Source organism: Zootoca vivipara, chromosome 2 (genome assembly GCF_963506605.1).
Source record: "Zootoca vivipara chromosome 2, rZooViv1.1, whole genome shotgun sequence".
Classification (NCBI taxonomy): domain Eukaryota; kingdom Metazoa; phylum Chordata; class Lepidosauria; order Squamata; family Lacertidae; genus Zootoca; species Zootoca vivipara.
The window spans coordinates 68,063,044-68,085,803 of record NC_083277.1 but is presented as its reverse complement, the minus strand read 5'-3'; the positions used below and the strand labels follow the sequence as shown (position 1 = coordinate 68,085,803).

The 22,760-nt window shown below is 41.9% G+C and overlaps 1 protein-coding gene across 1 annotated transcript in view; it reads left to right on the top strand.

The window, feature by feature from the left end:
- The window catches only part of SEC24A (SEC24 homolog A, COPII coat complex component), a 36,144-nt gene that overhangs the window by 9,927 nt on the left and 3,457 nt on the right, over positions 1 to 22,760 (top strand). The window contains exons 3-22 of the mRNA XM_035105466.2: positions 627 to 782; positions 1,894 to 1,971; positions 5,725 to 5,876; positions 6,407 to 6,579; positions 6,982 to 7,084; positions 8,561 to 8,687; positions 8,970 to 9,079; positions 12,271 to 12,383; positions 13,169 to 13,287; positions 14,167 to 14,222; positions 15,335 to 15,541; positions 15,754 to 15,874; positions 16,506 to 16,664; positions 18,187 to 18,360; positions 18,879 to 18,989; positions 19,386 to 19,561; positions 20,308 to 20,445; positions 20,673 to 20,777; positions 20,926 to 21,018; positions 22,352 to 22,455. Coding sequence (XP_034961357.2) covers positions 627 to 782; positions 1,894 to 1,971; positions 5,725 to 5,876; positions 6,407 to 6,579; positions 6,982 to 7,084; positions 8,561 to 8,687; positions 8,970 to 9,079; positions 12,271 to 12,383; positions 13,169 to 13,287; positions 14,167 to 14,222; positions 15,335 to 15,541; positions 15,754 to 15,874; positions 16,506 to 16,664; positions 18,187 to 18,360; positions 18,879 to 18,989; positions 19,386 to 19,561; positions 20,308 to 20,445; positions 20,673 to 20,777; positions 20,926 to 21,018; positions 22,352 to 22,455 — 2,575 coding nt within the window. The remainder of the gene's footprint in view (positions 1 to 626; positions 783 to 1,893; positions 1,972 to 5,724; positions 5,877 to 6,406; positions 6,580 to 6,981; positions 7,085 to 8,560; positions 8,688 to 8,969; positions 9,080 to 12,270; positions 12,384 to 13,168; positions 13,288 to 14,166; positions 14,223 to 15,334; positions 15,542 to 15,753; positions 15,875 to 16,505; positions 16,665 to 18,186; positions 18,361 to 18,878; positions 18,990 to 19,385; positions 19,562 to 20,307; positions 20,446 to 20,672; positions 20,778 to 20,925; positions 21,019 to 22,351; positions 22,456 to 22,760) is intronic.

Here is a 22,760-nt window from a genome sequence, read left to right as displayed (position 1 = left end):
GGTTCCAACAGTGCAAGCATTTTGCAACAGACAAGTAGAAGCTTCATTGTTGCTGGTATGAGAAAAAGGTGGGTGGGGAGAACACTTTATCCCTGCTACATCATGGTATATGTTGTATCTTGTGGCATTATAGACAGAATGTGTCAAATGGGTGGGGGTTACACCATGCATAGCTCTTACCTACAGAATGATTTGTTACAATTGTATGAAACAAAATGAACAGGGCTAAACCTGGTGGTGTGGGTAGCCAAAATACATTTCACAATATTCACGCTACACTAATTAGCACTGACATTCTAAGTGAACTCCCTCAACCAGTCCCAGCAGTTTTGTATGACATGATTGCATTGTGAGTGACTATATTATCGTTATCATCATCATCCCTAGCCATTCTGCCTAACTAAGATTTCTGTGCATATTCCTACACCTGCTCTTTGGATTATTATGCAGATTGTATTGAAAAGCGGGGAGTAGAATGAGTTTGGCTTTGAATTTTATTAAGGTCACCTGAAATATCCCTCATGTAGAAGAAATTTAATGCACTTATAAAACCCTCTTGGTTGGTTCTGTACCAAAATAAAAGTAATCAGAAGCAATGTTGACTTATGTTCTGATGATTCTTGCAGGTTCTGTTCCTCTTCCAGGTAATCAGCTAACATATTCGCCAGTTAGACCTCCTTTAGGACCTCCTCCAGTTAGCAGTCCAGCCTCTACTCGGCCCATGGCTCCCCCAGCAAGCATGACACCCCAAGCTTTACAGAATTCATCAAATACACAAGGAGGTAAGGAATCGATCCTGTAGTAAGGAAATGTTATTTATTGTTACTACTAAGGATTAGTAGAGTATCAGTGTTACTCTATTAAACAGCAAAAACAAGAGTCTTGTTGCACCATAATATGTTTATACAGGTATAAGCTCTTAAAGGCAAGTGTATAGATACAGAGGTGAGTAGGGGATGGGTGGGGGTTAAAGATGGCATTAAAAATCTAAAAGTATAGTCTTAGCAATTCAATTAGAACTTAATTAGCTGTCCTCAACTTCATGCCCTCCGGATGTTGTTGAACTACAGCTCCTCTAATCCCTTACTATTGGTCATACTGGCTGGGATTGATGGGAGTTATAGTTCAACAACCTCTGGAGTTAACCATTCACAACAGCAGTCAGGGGACCCTCCCACATGGCAAGGGAGGAAGGAATCAGCATTGATTTATCATAAACTTGAGGTGACAGTCTTTATCCATTCATAACTTCCAATTCACTCTTATTTTTCTAAAATAAGAAATATTCATCTGGTTCAAGTATGATCAAAGGAATCTGGAGGGAAGAACAGGCCATCTTTTGTCTTCAAAATAGGCCAGAATAATGAAATATTGGCTGCAAGTGTCTTAAGCAGCTTTTGCTTTTCAAGTAGTTATCCCTTCTTAGGATCTGATTTAAACTCAGTGTGTTGTTTTATGTGCCAAAAAGCTTATGCCTTACTGGATTTATAGGACTACTGTTAACCTGTGGTGCTGTGGGACAGAGGCCAAGGGGTAGACACCAATTTTATCAGGCTGTGTATTTCTATATTTGCATGTTTCTGTACCAGAAAGTGCATTTGGAAAGAGTCTGTTAAAGGTGACTTCTACACATCCCTTCTCTCATCATTCATGTAAGCATGCTGCAGAAAGGTAGCCTGATTAATTGTGGATATTGTACTGTTTGAATGGGTGGAATTGTCGTGTAGGTTCCAGACTAAGAAAAGCTGTACATAATGGGGATTATTTAACCTTAACAACATTTAACCTTTGCATGTCATCCAGAATTGTTTTTAGTGGTAAATGACCAATAAGCAAGAACTACACAAGTACTAGATTTATGCATTTGCTTTTAACAGATGCCTTTCTTGGCAGGTGATCCTGCATCCACTGCAAGTGATGGATTGTTGGTCCAGAACAATTATGATGCAATAGAAGGAGGAGGCTTCTTGGGTAAGACATACTTTCTTCAATTTATCAGCCATCTCATTGCTACTTCATGACAGCAGCTTCCTGCCTCTTCCATTGCTTAAATGTAAATATATGGAGAGTTAGCTGTTTCAAACATTCTGAACCTAAACACATGGGCCTGTTTAATATCCATGCAATGGTGTGACAGGTAAGCCTTTGGGTGAAAAGATTTATAAGCCTTCTGGGGCAAGAGACTGAAGTCTGTAATAGTTTGGCCTCTGCTCTTTAGCCTTACCTATTTTTAACGAACACTGTGCTGATTTTGTTTGGAACTGTTTTACTTGTTTTTATAATGGTAGAAACTACTGGGCTTGTTTGATTATATTGTAATCTGCCTTGGGATCTTATGGTGAAATATTATGAATACTGTCACAGTGGCCGGAGTGGGCTACTTCAGAGTAACGACGCTACGCAGCTCTGCATTTTATTCTTTTATTGGTGCTGCGTATTTACAGTGCTGAAGTCATTGCTATTTACACGGAGTGATGTGGTCAGTCGGTTCCAGAACCTCCGAATGGCTTTTGGCGCGTCTTTCTCCAACACAAAAGCTTTGGCAGACCCATCCTCTTTCCCCTCCTCTTTCTGCGTAATTCCGGAGTTGGGGGGATGGGTCTCCCCCCCTTATTCGCCCCTTCCTGTCCCACCTGGGACCCTGGCTCCTCTACCTTGCCTGAGCCTCGGACACGACTTCCTGCTTCCCCATTGGAATCGGAACTCTCTCTGCTTTCCCCTGTGCTCGGGGATGGGCTTGAACTCAGGAGGGGAGGGACTTCGCGATATCCCCTGTCCCTCACATCCACCCCCCTCCCAAGCTCTCCTTCACCCCTCCCCAGGTCCCCCCCAGGTGTCGGTGACGACTGGAAGCCTAAGAACTCAGTGCTTTCCGAGCCCGTTGGTGTGAACACCTCCCCCCAGTCCTGCGAGCCCCCCCCTTCCGCCTGGGAGGACGGGAATCCCAAAAAGTCCGTGGCGTCAGAGCTGGTAGGGGTGAAAATGTTCTGCCAATCTGTTCCTTCCTCTGACTGGGTGGATCTCGGTGACACCCATACCTCATCCTCCGGTTCCTCAAACTCCGCTTCCCAGCGCCATGGTGAACTGCTCTCCCGTGCTTCCTCCCCCTCCCCCTCCCTTTCCATGTGCCAGGGCTTGGGTCTATGGGGAAAGAGGGCGTGAAATTCTTCTACCAGGAATTCCTCCTGTATCTGAGTGGCTGGGACCCATTCATTCTGTGACGGTGGAGCATCCTCCCATGCCATGAGGTACTCCAGGCCCCCCACCCCTCTCCGTGAATCAAGGATGGCCGTGGCCTCATTGAGTTGCTCCCTGCCTTCCCTCTCCCCCCCTCCCTCGGGGGTTTGTTCGCTGCCTCGGAGCCTGCTGCTTTCCCTGTATGGCGACAGCAGCGATCTATGAAACACTGGGTGCACCCTCATGTCCTCTGGCAGTGCCAGCCTGTATGCCACCGGGTTGACCTGTTGCGTGACCGTGAAGGGGCCCAACCTTCTGGGCGCCAGCTTTTTGCACCTCCCTCTGATGGGAAGGCCCTCCGAGGACAACCAAACTTTGTCCCCCACCCTAATGACCTCCCCCGGTCGCCTGTGGCGATCTGCCCCCTTCTTGTACGCTTCCTTGGCTTAAATTATGAAGTTCCTCCTTAGTCTGGTCCATATGACTATCGGACGAATACATCGTTTTCAAACCTTCTAGAAATAGTTTGACATTCTTCATGCAAGGATTCTTTGTTGCGATTAACGGTCTTAGCCACTCCCTGGCTGCCCCGGTAAGGTGCTCCACAATAAACGCTACCCTGTGCTCATCATCAGGGAACTCATCGTGGTGCAGCTCAAGAGCATACACAATCTCAGTCTCAAAGCCCTGATATTCCCTCGGGTCTCCATTGAACTTGCTTACTAGGGTCCCGGCTCTCCTTCCTGGCAGCACTTGGACTTGGGGTGCCCCTCCCGCCTTGTTTTTCTCTGCATCCAGCTTGTTTTGGAGGTCTACCGCCACCGCCCTTAATTCCTGCTCTCTTTCCTGTAGCGCTCTCACCTGTTCCGCAAGTTGTAGCCGGTCGTCTTGGACCTTCTTAGTCTCTTCTTTAGCTGCCTTCAATTCCCCCTGCGCCTGCAGCGACAGCTGCTGCAGTTCTTGCTGGGCTTGCTCCGCGATCTGCCGCCATCTCTCCGCCTCTGATACGCTCATCCCGGCAACTCCAAAGTAGCCCAAAAAAGGATTCGGAGGTTGCTGTCACAGTGGCCGGAGTGGGCTACTTCAGAGTAACGACGCTACGCAGCTCTGCATTTTATTCTTTTATTGGTGCTGCATGTTTACAGTGCTGAAGTCATTGCTATTTACACGGAGTGATGTGGTCAGTCGGTTCCAGAACCTCCGAATGGCTTTTGGCGCGTCTATCTCCAACACAAAAGCTTTGGCAGACCCATCCTCTTTCCCCTCCTCTTTCTGCGTAATTCCGGAGTTGGGGGGATGGGTCTCCCCCCCTTATTCGCCCCTTCCTGTCCCACCTGGGACCCTGGCTCCTCTACCTTGCCTGAGCCTCGGACACGACTTCCTGCTTCCCCATTGGAATCGGAACTCTCTCTGCTTTCCCCTGTGCTCGGGGATGGGCTTGAACTCAGGAGGGGAGGGACTTCGCGATATCCCCTGTCCTTCACAAATACATTTTTATTTTCCAGAGCTAGAAAGTGAACATAACATGTAGATTATACATTGTTTAAAGCTAAACCCACTTTAAGTTGAATGAGTTCTTTTTAATTTTAATAAACTTTAATAATTTAACAGGTAGGATTAATATTCCTGAAAGTATTAAGTCACTCACTGAACTAATTGGGCAAGATGATAAAGTCTTGACTACAGGGGGAAATTGCAAATTGTAGTTAAAACGTCCTAGTGCTGCTTGAGGACATAATTGGTCAAACACAAAGCATGAGGACAAACAGGCAAATGGAATCAGTTGACACTTGCAGAACTACAGTCATAGAATCATAGAGTTGGAAGAGACCACAAGGGCCATCTAGTCCAACCCCCTGCCAAGCAGGAAACACCATCAAAGCATTCCTGACAGATGGCTGTCAAGCCTCCGCTTAAAAACCTCCAAAGAAGGAGACTCCACCACACTCCTTGGCAGCAAGTTCAGTCACTAAGCTGCTGTTGGCAAATCAGGAGCTGAAACATGTTTCCTTTTCCTGATTGGCTAATTAATGAAAACCCTCTGGCCATATACAGTATTCCTAAATTAAGACTAGCAAGTTAGAAATGGAAATACTTCAGTTCCGTTTAATGTTAGATTGTAATGATATTGTTGCTGCTGTATGACCTATCCAAGTGCATGCTGCAATGCAAGCCTTAGGTCTTATTTAAACCACCTATCCTGCACAGTTGTTCACTCAGAAAGTGTTTTTACTTCAATTACAGCAGTGTGTGGGTTGTATTGATTCTTGGGAGCTTGTGGCACTCCAGATGTTGCTTGACTGGGGGGGGGTATCTCATCCTTGACCATTGGCCATACTGACTGGAGCTGATGGGAGCTGTAGTCCAGCAACCTCTGGATTCACAGTCGCAGGTTCCTCATTACTGAGCTAGAGTTTTCAAGAATGTGTAAAGTGGTATGCATATTGGTGTTGCTATATAGAAAAAAATATGAAGAGAGTTCCACATTGTTATGACTGGAATCTTAGTGTTATTGCTTGCATTTTAATGAGTCCATTCTTCTTTTAGCAACTGCACATCCCCCTTCTGCTCCTCAGAATCTTAAAACAAACAGACATGTTGGAAGTGCTTATCCCACCTTGCCACCAGGCTACCAGAATGCAGCTCCATCTGCAGGACCAAGAATGCAGTATCCAGCTGGATCACCACAGTTTCCTCAAGTAAATCTTTAAAATCTTACTTAAATGTTAACTATGAAAGCTGTCTTGGGAGTTCATTGAGCTGCCTTGAGCACTATTTTTGGGGGGGAGGGGGGGGACACAGAATAAAAATTTAACTAATAAATACATTTACATAAAGACATTGCTGACTTTGAAAGTCAGCCTTCTTTATTCCAGAGAGCTTGAGTGAGTCTAATCCTGTATCTATACCAATTGAGAATTCTGGGTACATTATTTTTCTGCCAGTCTTTTCTGCATTCCTTCCTAATAATCAACAATCAAGCATTGTTGCTTGATACTGTAAAAAAATATTGTCTGGAATATGTGTTCCAAAAAATTATTTAAAGTACACAGAGATCAGATGAGGCCTTTCATGTCCAGTTTGGCTCTTAGCATTTTAGGCAATATCAACTTCTACTTAAACACTCCAGTGCAAGTGGTCTGCAAACATAGCATTTCTCCATCCAGATGATATGATTGAATTTTAAAGGTGATTCAAATGGCTAACCTTGCAATTCTGTTTTCATTAGCCTGGCTTGGGAGCAAATTCCTTAGCTGCATCTATGGGTGGACTGAGCCTTCAACCAGAAGGATTAAGACCTATTAATCTTCTTCAAGACAGAAATATTCTCCCTGCAACCCCATTGCAGGCACCTATTCCGAATTTGCATGAAGATATCCAGAAGGTCAACTGTAATCCAGAGTAAGGCCAATTTAAAAATTATTTATTTTGAGGGTTGGGGGAAGGAAGACTCTTCACTTTCACATGTCCTGAAGGTGTGTCTGTCTGCTTTTGAGAGCTTAGTCGATAGCTGGCATGTAGCCTGTGATTGCTTTTCAAGTAGGATTAATAGTAAACAGAAGAACACTTCTGTAGATACCCTCTTCAGAGTATGTCCCTGTGGTTTTCACCTGGGGTATTATAAACTATATTTAGATTTTCCAGTTGTTGGTGGTTGTCACACTGCATAAAACTGAATCTGAGCTTGTTGCTTGACTGAAACATTACGTAAGAGAGGGTCATAAGGAAAACTGTATCTGTCCTGATCAGGAAGGGGTGATGCATGCTATTAATAGTGACTTTCACCATTTGTCCCTCATGTAGGTTATTCCGATGTACCTTGACTAACATTCCTCAAACTCAGGCCTTACTGAACAAAGCCAAACTTCCTTTGGGGCTCCTGCTTCATCCTTTCAAAGACCTATCGGTATGATACATTATGTAAAAGTCTGAGTGATGGGGAGTTGGCTTTCAGAATAAGGCATTCAAATAACCCTCCAAACAATATTTGGAGGATGGAGTGTGAGTGCTGTGCACATGCATTCCCCCCCCCCCCATCCCATTTCTCCTGTAGGGCTTGAATCAAATGGGTGTGGCCAGTGCCTACAAATCGGAATTGCAAACCAGGAAAGGATCCTTTTACGCAATATCACCCAAAGCGACAGTTCAGTGGTTTGGGTGGCACTGCAGCTTGTGGTTTGGTTCAATACAGAAAGTAAGGAATTAGGCCCTATGTGCAAGGGAAGGAAGAAGTGTGGTCAAAATTCCCCCAAACCATTGTTTTAGAAGGTCATATGACTGCAGCCAGTATAAATAGTTTTGTTAGCCTTGCCCTAGAAAAATAACATTTCCTGCAAGATGACATTTCAGAGACCCACTTGAAAGGAGCTTTCTTAATGGAGACCTTCCCGTTCTTCAACATCTTATCTATACCCTTGTGGTAGTAACTTTGTGCATCATTCAGCACTTGAAGCCTTCAAAAGCTGTATGGTTTATTCTTAACATATATTTCTGTTGCTAATCTTTAAATCAAAGAGTGCATTCAAAATCCGCCTTTCCCTGATTTTTAACCTGCTGTGAATAGGTTGCTGTTTGCAAATAGGTAGAGGGTTTCTAGGCTGGGGAATAACTACTTGATCCTAGTGGGAAATGATTGTGGCATCGGTTGTTATAATTGTAGACAGCCACTCTACCCTGTTTTCTTATAATGGGTTTCCTTTTTATGTAAAGGTACATTTGAATGTGACCTTACAGGATTAAGTTTAATACTCCAGTTTAAAAATATGCTGGTAAAGGTACTAGTGGCCAAAACTAAACAGCACTTCCTGATAAAACTTATTTAGGAGCGATTGTGATTGTATCCTGCAAAGTCATTGCACCAGTGGAACAACGTCCTCTTGCAATGGAATTTCCCTTCCCTCTCTTCCTCCTGCAACTGCCCCAGTTTGCTCTGGGGTTTTTCAAACCCTCTGCAGCAGTTTATGGGGGGTAAGGAAGGAGAGGGAAGGGAAGTTATGTGGGACAAGCAAAGTTGTACCATTAGATACAACCCTAGTAGTCCTTCTGCTTCCATTTCACTGCAGCAATAAACTTAACTTGGTGCATTGTCACTTAATTTTTTGCTTGTAAAACTGGTGATTTAACATAATAATGTGGTGGTACCCAGTCTTGCAAAACCATTCCCCCTCCCAGAGCATGATTCATGTATGTCTCAGTGTCAAATAAAACACTGGGCTGCAGTTAAACTAATTGTTGTTATCACACATGTGGAAACCCACCTTCAGCTGACAGAGACCCTAGTGTTTAGATCATTTGCATCTGGGCCAGAGGTAGGCACCCAAATTACACAAGGTGGCTAGTGCTTTCCCAACACATGACTTATAAAAACATTCCTCTTTTCCAGCAATTGCCTGTTGTAACCTCCAGTACAATTGTGAGATGTCGTAGCTGTAGGACGTACATCAATCCTTTTGTCAGCTTTCTTGACCAAAGGAGATGGAAGTGCAATTTATGTTACAGAGTGAATGATGGTGAGTTTTCTTTGTCAAATGAGCATAAATCCACTAAAAGCATCAACTGTATTGATATCAGATACCTGCTGTATGTTAATATGCTACCTGATTCCAGTGGGACATAATTGTATCAATTGCTAGCTCTTTCAAGGGTTTAGTGCTTGCAGATGTAACATGTCAGGGGGATAAAATTTATGTGATAACCCTAGGGAATGCTAGGTGTACGACTATATCTAGAGTATTCAATCCCTAGAATGCTTGTATCTTGTAGTAAAGCACTATAATTTTCCCCTCTTGCAGTTCCTGAAGAATTTATGTACAATCCTGTGACAAGAGTTTATGGAGAACCTCATAAAAGACCTGAAGTTCAAAATGCCACAATTGAGTTTATGGCTCCTTCTGAATATATGGTGAGGTCCTTTACCCAAGCTACCTGCCTGCTATAACCCAATAAAAAGCAGCTTCTGTTCTGTAGAAGACCATATTACCTTTACTGTCTTTTCCCTGCAGAGCAGGGCTTTCAAAGTGACTACCCCTGTTCTGTGGAATAGCATCCCTGTTGAGATGCAACAGGTGTCTACTATCTGTACTTTGGGAGTCAACTGAAGACATTTTTGATATGACAGCCTTTTCCAGATGGATGAAAAGGCCACTGCCTTGGGTTTAAAAACAAATCAAGCGAACACCTGTCTTCAGGGGGTGGGTGGGGGGGTTGTATAAAATTAGTTGTTTTTATGGTATGCTTGTAAATCATCTGGCAAAGCATATAAAATGCAATTTATAAATAAAAATATAAAAGTAAATCAAGGTAAATGTACTGATTTAGGAAAAAGTTGCTATCTTAGTATAGTTCTCATTTTGATTATATTGCACTGTATTAGTTAGGATAAATGGCTGTGATCCACGTAGTGCCAAGCATAAGCATAAATAATGAGGGATTATCCATTTTTATTTGACTATAGCATTCACACCATTTTGAATGCTGTTCCCTGGTGGTGTCCTTGCCATCAGGAATGGCTCCCCCCATCCTTGTGTGTGTGTGTGCAGAAGGGAGCACAGATAAGCCCCGGAGGACATGCAGCACACCAAATCTATCCCATGGATACTGCCCACTGAATACAGCTTTTTGTAAAATTGCAAGCCTATTCCTTATAAACGCAATAGACTGTTTCTATTTACTCTGTTACACTTCCATGATAGAATTGTGACCCATAAGTGTATCAGGCTTGATTATCAGGTACAGTCTTCCTCTGTATTAATATGACACCAAGAAAAGGAATGAAAATCCTCTCAAATAAAGATGATCATTTTTAGAAGAGAAAATACCTAAGACACCCCAACATTACCCTGTTTCTCATATTTTAAGACATACCCATAAAATAAGCCATAGCAGGATTTTTAAGCATTCAAGGAATATAAGCCATACCCCGAAAATAAAACATAGTGATAGGCGCAGCAGCAATGCCGGACGCGGCAAGAAGAGGAGGAAAAAAATAAGACATCCCTTGAAAATAAGCCATAGTGTGTTTTTTTGAGGAAAAAATAAATATAAGACATGTCTTATAATATGAGAAACACGGTACATATTTTAAAAAGCTTCCAGACTACCCTTCAGCAGTTGAGATACCAGGGGGTCATACAAAGACAAATAAAGCAAATTCATAATAATGCAATGAAGGATAAAACAACAAATTCATACATAAAAACAATAGCAAGCAAAACAGGTTGGATGCTAATCAACTTCACAAAGCCTCGGTAAATGTGTACTGACTCTGACATTCCAGAGATCTGGTGCCACAACAGGGAAGGCTCTGTCCCTCATTGTCACGTAATAATTAATAATTTATAATTTATACCCCGCCCATCTGGCTGGGTTTCCCCAGCCACTCTGGGCGACTTCCAGCAGAAATATTAAAATACAATAATTTATTAAACATTAAAGCAGGGGTTCCCAACAAAATTTTCTCGAGGACCCCTCATCGAGCCGCTATTGTGACAAGGACCCCCATTAATTCCTAATCCTAAAATTAAAAAGTGAGAGCCAAATTAAGAGTCTTTTTATAAGAGTCCAGGGAGGAGGGAGGGGAATGGGTAAGACAGAGTACCTGCGCAGTAGCGCACAAATGAAGCCGACACGCGCAAAGCATCTTGGGGAGGTGAGCGTTAGTAGAATGCGCACGCTGCCTCTTTGCAAAACAGTAGTGTTTGTAAAGCGCCACCTAACGGCATACAGCAGAACTACTGCCTCATCTAATTCTAGTTTTGCGCTAGACTCTGCTCATGCAGGAAGCGGCCAAAACAAAAAATCTGTTATCATACGAAATATATTTAATATATTTTTTATTCTAATAGCATCTTGCGGACCCCTCTGGCATAGCTCGTGGACCCCTGGGGGTCCGCGGACCACCTGTTGGGAACCACTGCATTAAAGCTTCCCTAAACAGGGCTGCCTTCAGATGTCCTCTAAAAGTCTGGTAGTTGTTTTTCGCTTTGACATTTGGTGGGAGGACGTTCTAAAGGGCGGGTGCCACTACCAAGAAGGCCCTGTGCCTGGTTCCCTGTAACTTGGCTTCTCGCAGTGAGGGAACCGCCAGAAGGCCCCCGGCACTGGATGGAGGTGCCGACGCTCCTTCAGGTATACTGGACCGAGGCCGTTTAGGGCTTTAAAGGGCTTTAGGGCTTTAGGGCTTTAAAAGGGTTTAAGGCTTTAAAGGTCAGCACCAACACTTTGAATTGTGCTCGGAAACGTACTGGGAGCCAATGTAGGTCTTTCAAGACCGGAGTTATGTGGTCTCGGCGGCTGCTCCCAGTCACCAGTCTAGCTGCCGCATTCTGGATTAGTTGTAGTTTCCGGGTCACCTTCAAAGGTAGTCCCACATAGACTGCATTGCAGTAGTCCAAGCAAGAGATAACTAGAATATGCACCACTCTGGCGGGACAGTCCGCGGGCAGGTAGGGTCTCAGCCTGAGTACCAGATGGAGCTGATAAACAGCTGCCCTGGACACGGAATTGACCTGCGCCTCCATGGACAGCTGTGAGTCCAAAATGACTCCCAGGCTGCGCACCTGGTCCTTCAGGGGCACAGTTACCCCATTCAGGACCAGGGAGATCTCCACACCTGCCCGCCTCCTGTCCCCCACAAACAGTACTTTTGAACTTAACCCAGTGATGAGTCAGGAAGACAAGCCATGTGTATCGTGAATTCCAAGGAAAAGATGATCCATAATATTTTTTTTCAAAGAACAACTGCTTGTTGTTCCTTGATACTAGCCTCAGAATTTCAAAACCTATTTGAAACCTTGGACATGATTGGGACAGGACATGGGATAATATTGGATGTCAGCACAAATACCTATAGCTGAGTATTCCAAATGTGTGAGAAATTTGGTTTCCTCTCCCACATTCCATTTCTGGCATGTATATTTCAAGTGGTGGATGAAAACACACAATGCCTGGTTGTTCTCAGTTTGGTTTCCCCCCCCTCCTCCAGCAAAAACCCACCTTTTCCAATTGTGCTTCTAATTTTAATTTAAAATCAGCTAGGAGTAGTGTTGTGACAAGGTTTAGAAATTTAAATTAAGGTAACTCTTTCTTTTCCAGCTACGTCCACCTCAGCCTCCTGTGTACCTCTTTGTTTTTGATGTGTCACATAATGCAATAGAAACAGGATACTTGAACACTGTATGCAAGACCGTGTTGGACAATCTAGATTTGTAAGTCCTGCACATCTTTTCACTCTGTCCATATAGTTTTTAAATGTTCATGTCTTTGTCATGTTTGGTCCAGTCGTTTCATGTGCCAAACCTAAAATAATTCAATTGATGTTATGTCAAGCTGCCATTCTCGTAATACATGTAATACTACACACTTGCTGTGAATTACAGGTACCAAATTTCTGTTCATCACCGAAACAATTGACACTCTCAAGCTCATTGTATTAAAAAACCCAATTTGCTGCACTGTATTTCTTTACATTAAAACAACTAAAGGACTTTAGTTTATTGTGCTACTGTACTGGATTTCAAAAGAATATATTGAAGAAGCATATTCATGCAAATAACAAATGCAGGTACTTCATAGAGGCATTCTGATTAGGAACATTGTGCTTTTGTATTGTTTTTTCAATAAACAAATGTAAATATGTTGTAACAAATGAAATCTTTATAGAACCTACAATGCATTTCAGATATGCTTGGGATAACCCTAACCTAGATCCAACCCATTCCAATTTTTTTCTCCTTGCAAGATTATTTTTGGAGCATTGCATGGTGATATGTTTTTGTTACCTTAATAAAATCAGCATAAGGTTTTAATCTACTACATTGAACGCTGCCACCCTGAATGACATTTTGATAGCTGTTTGCAACAAAAACAAAGCATTAACCAGAGGGTAATGCATTACAAACATTTATTCCCAAAGAAAATACATCTATCTGACATGAATGTGCACATAGGGCCTTATTAAACACGATACTAAGTTTCTATGTTTAATTTTCAGACTTCCAGGAAACACGAGAACAAAAATAGGCTTTATAACATTTGACAGCACAATCCATTTCTATAGCCTTCAGGAAGGTCTCTCTCAGCCCCAGATGTTGATAGTTTCCGATATTGAAGGTATGTAGAAATAATCTGTAGCATTAGATTTATGAAGTATGCTTTTATGAAGTTTGCTTTGTGATTCCTAGAGCAGGGTCCTAGATCAGAACTGGTATAATAGACTTGCTGCTGCAGAGGTGCAGGGAGGCTGCTCTTTCACTTGCTTCCTCAGATGTTACAGCCCATTTCAAGGGAAAGGGCAATGACTCTCTCCTGTCACTTGTCTACTCCAAAAAAGGGGAAATTGAGGCACTGCTGCTTCCTGAAAAAGGCTGCCTGAATCAGCACATGGGACATCCTTGTGCCATTGCCACCCCAGAAGCTGCCTTTTTCAGTATGGGTCAAACCACCTTTTTTACAAGAATGGGATGGAGCACCTCACTTGCCACTCTCAAGGCTTTTGCATCTTCATTTTTATCCATTTCTGTGTTCATTAAGCAACTTTTTACCTGGGCTTTCTAATTGCTGGGGTCATTCATTCCTCTTGGAAGGGACATCAAAGTTGTTGGTCTTGCCTTTGACTGGAGAAAGGGTTAACTGCTTCCTGCTGACATACAAGAATGGAACTTTGCAGTAAAACCAACTTTTCATTTTCCTGCAGAGGTGCCATTTTTTGTGTGTAGGAAAATTGCTAAAGCAGCTAAACCAACCCGTTCTGCTAAAGGATTTTTCTTAGTGGACAGTCTAAAGATGTCCAGTTGCATGCCATATCCTTGACTGAAGTGTCTGTTGCTGTGAAAGAGTCTGATATTTCCTGCCTGCCTGCCTGGACTATTTTGGAGAGAATGCTTTACAAGCACTTAATGCATTTCATAGATGTGGGGAATATTTAAGAATACTTCTTAATTAGTCAAACTGATTCAGAGAACTTTCATCACATTTTTATTTTTCTTGCAGAAGTGTTCATCCCAATGCCGGAAAACCTACTAGTAAACTTAAATGAAAGTAAAGAGGTATGATTAATACTATGCAGTCATTATGCAAGTATATATTTAAAACAGATGTCATTTAACTCTGTCCTTTTTATCATTTTCCCCTAGCCCTTATAAGGCTATGAGCTAAAGTTTTTTGCCCACTGCGCAAATATGTACAGTGCAAAGTTCTTTGGCAACTGACTAGGCAACATCTTTTCTTAAAAAAAGAATAAATGATAAAACCACTAATCTGAATTTGAGGGAGTGGGGGGAGCTGACTTCTGAAACTTTAACAGTTATAGTTGAACATGTTCAGTTTGAAATCCTTTTAAATCAGTGGTGTCCATTTTTTATCTTCAAAGTAATGCTTTTTTAATAAAAAAATATTTCCTTTATGCTTCATGTGTGTTTGGTATAGATTCCCTCTTTCTAGAAGAAACCAAATATGGTATAAACAGGTGATTCCCAAATTATCAAATCATGTGGTATTAGTGTTTCCCAAAATATTCAAGTCTTCAGTTTTATTAGATTATGCTGCCATATAGTCTGATACAAACCAAAGTTCCATGTGTGCTTGCTTGAGAATAGGTAGGATATAATGCATATTACTGGAGTTGCAAGACTGCTTTAAAGCACAGATAGTTTGTAATACTAATCAAGAGGACTTTAAATCCATATTAAAGTGTTTCTATATAAGATTCCACTTCAGGAATTTAGCATTGCTTTTAAGCTCATACCCTTGGTGAATACACTATAGGCACAATAACTACCCCCCCCCCCAAAAAAATCCCAAATTCTGTTTATCCAACGCCCCACCTATGTTGCAACTAATGAAGCGTATCTTGAAATTATATTCAGGGAGGCGAGGATAGTAATGGGCTGGAGATTGGGACCACATTTTTGGACAAGTATGTGAAAGACAGAAAGGAAAGTTATTTGAATTTGTGGGGTTATGTTTGATTTTGAAAGAATGTGTATCATGGAAGGGGTTGGGTGGGTTGGGAATCTTCAGAGACCAGTTGCTATAAAATGGCAAGGCTTACAATTTGCTAACAAAATGTCTTTTTTATGAATGCTTCTGATGAAATTTTGAATTCTATGGGAGACATGTCTTTTGAATATTCTAATGCTCTTATTTCCCCCTTCCCCAGCTAATTCAAGATTTATTGAAAACTTTGCCTCAAATGTTTACTAACTCCCTGGAAACTCAGAGTGCTCTGGGACCTGCACTACAGGCTGCCTTTAAATTGATGTCCCCCACTGGTGGTCGGATTTCTGTCTTCCAGACACAACTTCCAACTGTAGGAGTGGGTGTGCTCAAACCTCGGGAAGAGCCTAACCAAAAAGCAGCTGCAAAGGTTAGCAAAAGCTGCTTTCTATGTATTCTTTAAGCAACCCTTCATTTAACGTGCCTTACTGGCTGCAATTGCATCCCTCAAAGCACCGTTTTGAACCCATGCCCAGTCTCTTTTTTGGATAAGTAGAGCTACTGCTTCAATCCATGCGAGTTTATGGAGAACAGCAGAAATATGTATGTTGAAGTTTTATCACTTTGGTTTTTTTAAACTAGGACATCCATCTTACACCATCTACTGACTTCTATAAAAAGTTGGCCTTGGACTGTTCTGGACAGCAGGTTGCAGTTGACCTGTTCCTCCTTAGCGGGCAGTACTCTGACTTGGCTTCATTAGGTAAGTAAAGTATTTTCACATTTGCGTTTCATGATGTCTCATTGTAAAAAGGAAATCAGCATGATCGTTTTAACAATGTGTTTTAAATAGTAAAAACTGAATCTTAATGGTGGGTTCCCGTTAGAGTATAGGAAGTTAAATTTTAATGCAATAAGCCCGCAACTTACACGGGGGGGGGGGCGGGTTTCCATTCTGGGGATCATGCCTAAAGCCAAAATTACGTATAGTTAAAACACACTGGATTCATTTGTGAGTGTGATTGCCAGTCATTTTTCCCAGAACCTCTGGCCCATTCCATCTTTTTTCTTTAAAATATATATATGTATTTGCCCTGTGCATAAAGCTGAATGCGCACAAGTTAAATGTGCATAAGTTGTGGGCTTACTGTAACATTTCTACAATATTCTAAAATACCTTCTCCCAATACTGTTAGTACAAATCTTGATACTTATCAACGTTAGATTGTATTTATTGTGTTGACTGTATCAGGCATGTCCAAAAAAACAACTTTGGTCGGCCCTCACACATCTTCACTTCATCAAATCCGGCCCTCTTTGAAAAAAAGTTTGGGCACCCCTGCAAGTGTACAGTAGTTTGTTCCTTCAATTTTTCCTTGGATTTTTATTTTTAGGTTGTATATCAAGGTATTCAGCTGGTAGTGTCTATTACTACCCATCTTACCATCAACAACACAATCCTCTTCTGGTGGAGAAACTACAGAAAGAGCTGAAACGATACTTGACTCGGAAGATTGGTTTTGAGGCTGTCATGCGAATAAGGTGTACAAAAGGTCAGACAATTTAATTGGCTAATGTTAAGCAAAGCAGTGCTTCCATAAGTGCCCAAATAAGTAATTGGCAGAAGCGCACATGCAAATATTTAAAAGCTTAGCATCGTGAATTTAGAATATTTAGAATATTTAGAACAGTGAACATGCATCTATGAATGTATTAGATTCTCCCAGTGTGTTGTGATCCAGTGGTCCAGAATACTGGGTGGTGGTTCTCTCTGTCGACGAGTAGGTAGGGTTGCCAGACTCAGTAGAGGACAGGACTTCTGTGCCTTTAATTGCCCTGCTCTCTTTTGAGTCTGGAAACCTTAAAGAGAAACCAGCAGACCCTTTGCTTGGAAATTAAACAAAGGGTCTGCTGGTTTCTCTTTAAGGTTTCCAGACTCAAAAGAGATCAGGGCAATTAAAGGCACAGAAGTCCTGTCCTCTATTGAGTCTGGGAACCCTACGAGTAGGCTGTTTCCCAAAAAGAAAAGACTTGGATGAGTTGAATTTTGAGTCAGGAAGCAGTTCCCACTTCCCTAGAGCTGGATTTCTGCCTCTTCAGTTTTAATGGATACAGGTCTTTAAATCCTTCCTTATACAAAAAATAGCACCTTTGTCTATTTGTTACTTGAAAACAAATAAAACAAAATTAAAACAAATAAAACAAAATTAAAGAGAGAGAGAATATTCTTGAACCAACTAGCCTTGGAAAAGGTAAATGTTTGTTTGTGTGAGCTTGCCCTGGATTTACATATAGAGTCTACCAAGTCTAGTTAAAAATAACCTTCAGACAGTTCTGCCAGTGAAAAAATTGTTAATAAAGTGAGATCATCCCCTGAGTGTTAATCTTTAAATCAAGATCAGGTGAAATAGTAATGGAGTTGCTTCTCTGTCTTTTATTTTGAGAGCATCATTTTATTTTGAGAGCATTATTGTATTTACCTTAGTCCCCCTTACAGGACTTGACTGACTCCCTGTGATAATGCAAGTGTTAATACATGTGTGTAATTATTCTTTAAGATATTGTGCTACTTATCTGTTTAGTCACTGAGACTGAGACTTTGAGACATTGGCTTGGTCCAAAGAGCCCTCTGCATGTGCCAAAATAGCTTCCACATCAGCACAGAAGGATTGTTGCCCTTTGCACTTAAGTTAAAAATTTCTCTAATAAAGTTTTTCAGCAATGTGAGAGCTTGTAGTGGAAATGGGTGTTAGACAGTATCAGTATGTCCATGGAATATCACATATGGCCCTTTGGATCTCAGCCATTACATTATACAAGTTCTCTGAATAGAGGACACCCAGTAAACAGGTGTTTAGTGGCACTGCCTAAGGCTGGTCTGATGCTGGAGAACTGGATAAATTACTGAAGTTCAGCAGCTTTCAGACATGCTTATGACTTTCTTTGCAAGAAGTCAAAGCAACATTAGTTTAAAAAGTAATATTAGTATTCAGCATTAAGGAGACAATGCAGTCAAAGTGATTGTGCAAGATTTGAGTTGAAATAGTATTCCTGAAACACTTTTCTCTTCCATAGGCCTTTCGATTCATACCTTCCATGGCAACTTCTTTGTACGGTCAACCGATCTGTTGTCTTTACCCAATGTGAACCCTGATGCAGGATATGCGGTACAGATGTCAGTAGAGGAGAATCTCACAGACATGCAGGTTGTCTGCTTCCAGTCAGCTCTCCTCTATACATCTAGTAAAGGTAAGGGTGTCATGGCATCAATTGCCACTAGTAGTATCTGCTACAATATACATACATGCTTGTGGATCTGCATTTTTTGTGAAGATAAAATTAATTGGTCTTGAGTCTGACTAATTAGCACGCACTGGCTTGTTTGTAGTTTTTTCATTACTGCATTAATGAACTCCAGGCCAGAATACACATTTTTAAATAGAACGACTGTTTAAACTGAATATGGACAATTGTAGTATTTACAATTCTATGATTCTATGTTGAGATTCCTGCATTGCAGGGGGTTGGACTAGATGACGCTCCGAGTCCCTTCCAAACCTAAAGTTCTATTATTTTTCTTCTAAAGTGTCCCCTGTGGAAGTTTGGTTGAAAAACTGCAATCTGTATTTGACTTATGTGAATAACTACGTTAAGGTGAAAAAAAACCCTATTAATTATAATGTTGGGCTACATCTGTGAAAGTTTCTGAAGCATCACCTGGACACATTTGTTAAATGCAGCTCTGATGTTATGGATTTCCTGTACAGGTGAAAGGAGGATTCGTGTTCACACGTTGTGCTTACCAGTTGTTAGCCAGCTGAGTGATGTTTATTTGGGAGCTGATGTGCAAGCAATTACCGGACTGCTAGCCAATATGGGTACGTGCTTTGGTGGTTTTCTGAATGTAAGGTATTTCTAGTTTTAAATAATAATGTCTGAACAATTGTTATTTTATTACCGCCATATTGCTCTTGAGATACTGAAGGTGGTGGTGAATGTTTTCGGTTTGTATTGACATAGAATGCATAACATTCTGCTATAGCTGTGTGGGTTCAAGTGGCTGGAACAATGACTCACTGTGTGAAGGGCTGGCATTCTGCCATCTCTGGTTTGCATTCTTTCTAGCTCTGTTTGTCTCTGTGTGTGTGTGTGTGTGTGTGTGAGAGAGAGAGAGAGAGAGAGAGAGAGAGAGAGTCTTAAGCAACTGTAGCACCATAGATCATCAAGAACGCCTAACTTAGTAGCCAAAATCAGTATGTACTTTTTTTCTTTAGCTGTTGACCGGTCAGTTACTGCTAGCCTGAGTGATGCTCGAGATGCACTGGTGAATGCTGTAATAGATTCCCTGTCTGCATACCGGTCCTCTGTCCTAACCATTCAGCAGCCTGGACTCATGGTTCCGATTTCATTACGTCTCTTCCCACTTTACGTGCTGGCTCTCTTAAAGCAGGTAAGGACAAAAGTGAAATTTAAAACATAATATCCAGGATATGAAGGTGCACCAAAATACATGGAAACACTGGCTTTTGCCATTTCTTCTGTCCACTGCAGCTCCAGCAGTTTTTCAGTGTTCCATTTTGGCTTCCCTGAAACTTTACAAGTTGTGGTTAAAGCTTTTTGACAGCAGGTTATGATAGGAAGTTGTTCCTCAAGTCCTGGTGTGTGAGGAGAAACTGGCCCTCTGGATTTAGACTAATGAATCCTGCCTTCTAGATTGATTAGTGTTTGTTGCTGTTGCACTTTCAAATTTATTAATTGTATTTAAATCAGACTGTATCAAACACAACATGAATTTTATACAAATAAGCAGAACACAGATTTGCCAGCAAAGTTGTCCTATCCCCTGCAAAGATTTCTGCCTGCACAACAGACTGCTTCTCCCTGTGTCCCCCTGCCTCCCTAAATCTATTCCAGGGGTTTTCCCCAATCCTCTGGGGCAGATGGGTTTATGTGTGTGAGGAGATAAAGTCTCATTGCACAGGTGCTAACAGAACAATTTTGTTGGATATGCCGAAATTCTAGATTCTGAGTGTAGGCTTGCCTGCAACCCGTAGCTCTTGATGTGCTGCCCTCTGAGATGTCCTTTCATCTTCCTCTCTTACATATATTACCAAATGGGATATAAATTGTATGCTATGCTGTGTATGTTTACTTCCTGAGTAATGGATGTGGTAACAATGCTACTTTTATTCACAGAAAGCATTCCAAACTGGGACAAACATACGTTTAGATGATCGCATCTTTACCATGTGTCAAGTGAAGAACCAACCTTTAGTGTACCTCATGCTTATGATGCATCCTAATTTATACCGAATCGACAATCTCACAGACGAGGTATGATCATATTTCTCTAAATTGTGCCTGTAAACACCACCTCTTAGGCCTCAGTAAGGTTTTGCCATGATTAAGGTTAATTATCATGAAGGGTACAATGCAGTTGGAACATACAGGTCAGTACATTGTGGCTTTTTACACATGATAAAGGTCTTTATTCCTATTGTTAATCAAGATCTGACCTGTAGCCTCTCCATATCTTATCCATTATATGCCTATTTCTTTAGGGAGCCCTCAACGTCAATGACAAAACAATACCTCAACCTCCCATTCTCCAGCTGTCTGTGGAGAAGATAAATAGAGATGGTGCCTACCTTATGGATGCTGGCTCTGTAAGTTACATTCTGGTAATATTCGTATTGTGTGCAACATGTGGCTCATTCTCTTTGAAGCTTCATTGTTGTCATTTGTCAGAAAGTGTATGAAAGAAATAAAATGCACAGAGTAATTTTTTCTGGTTATCCATGTCTGTCTTTACAGGTGATGTTTTTGTGGGTTGGAAAGAATTGTGGGCAGAACTTTATCAGCCGTGTCCTTGGAGTTCCACACTATGCATCAATACCACACAATATGGTAAGAATGTACAGGCAACTCCCACACGGGTGCACAGTGCCAAAAGGGGGCGGGGCAGGGGCAGAACAGGGCCAAAATGGACCTCTGCACATCCCGGAATGGAACCCCCACCTAAACGGGGATTGCCTTGTAATTCAAAAGAACTTCTGGCTCCTTAGAACTACATGACAAAGTTAAGCTACACAATTAAAATTCCTGTTGTGGAAACTGCAGTGTTTTTAAGGACTGGCTTAGAGGCAGCTCACTTCACCTGTTCTAATCTATAGATATCCCTCACAAGTGTCTGAATTTGTGGGCAGCATTCAGTGAAATAGTTGCACTAGTGCAGAGGGGTGTCTTTCCTCTAGATCGGCTCCAGAGAGTTTAGAAAGCCCCCAGAGCAGATTTAAGGGTTTGTGCAGGCAGAGGAGAAGAGGAGATGGTTCCATTGCATGAGGAGAAACCCTTAAACTGATAGAATGATCCGCTTAACACAATGTTGAATACACCCTGCATCTCCTTATTTAGGGGAATAAAAATGTTTCCTCAAAGATTTCCCACTATGTAGGCCTGAGGGTAGGGAATCTCCAGACTGTGGGCCTGCTCACCAGTTCCATTCCAACGTCATTTGTGACATCTGGTGTGAGCTACCATCATTTGTGAGGCTGTTTGCAAGTGGATGGTACAGAAATTGCTTGCATAGGGACTTTAGAGGCAAGTCCCTTTGACGTTGTCACATGATGTCACAATGGCGTCAGGTGATTGAGGGATCCACTTCCAGTCCTGAAGGAGACATTTGGGATAGGATCCAATGGAGTGCAAGGAGGTGTCCACTTGCGAACTGCAGCTTTCCCCTCTCCTCCTGTTCCATGCACCCCAAAATGTGCGCTGGAGAGTTGGAGGAGCTTCCAGAGCGTGGGGGTGGGAATCCTCTTGCACAAGCGAATTTCTGTTGCACATGCAAGTGAACACCATGGAAGGTCTCTTTGTTTAAGTATACACATTGTTGACGACCAGTTAGCCAGGAGTTGAAGATAAAGAACGGTGCAGAGAGTGAATCCTACTGCTGACTTAAATCTTTTAAGTTTCAGAAGGGCTGCTCTTGCATCATGGTTGATTGATAGTGGGTTGCTGACAGACTGCTAATGGCATTTTGCACAACGCAGGTTTACTTGAGCAGCAGTGCCTACCGGTAAAAAAATGCAGTGGGTACAGTTTTTGCCTCCTTCAAACAAATGGGGGTTATGCATATTCTTGCAGGTATATGGGGGCCGATGTCAACCTGAATATATATAACCTGAATACTTTAGATATTATTTTTGATTGGCATTCACAGTAGCTCTTTTTGTGACAGACACAACTTCCAGAACTTGATACGGCTGAGTCTTCTAGAATGCTTGCTTTTATCTCTTGGCTGAGGGATCAAAGGCCCTTCTTTCCTATATTGTATATTTTAAGGTAAGTGGCATTTTTATATGAGAAGACTACATCAGCAGACAGACCTGGTAGCCGTGCAGCTTGCTGTTCACCTGGGACAGGTAGCGAACAGCTTAGTTACAGACTTCCTCTATTGCATGCCCCCACCTATTAAAATGAGGAACATTCATTCTCTGCCTGCTTGCTTCTGGCAGAGATAGAGTGAGACCCCATTCAATGAAAGTAAAAAGGGATAGCAACACTGATATTTGGTGGCATATGGGGAGTGTTAAGGGATGTACAAATGGAGCGATGCCCAGACCCTTAAGTACTTACCTGAAATGGCC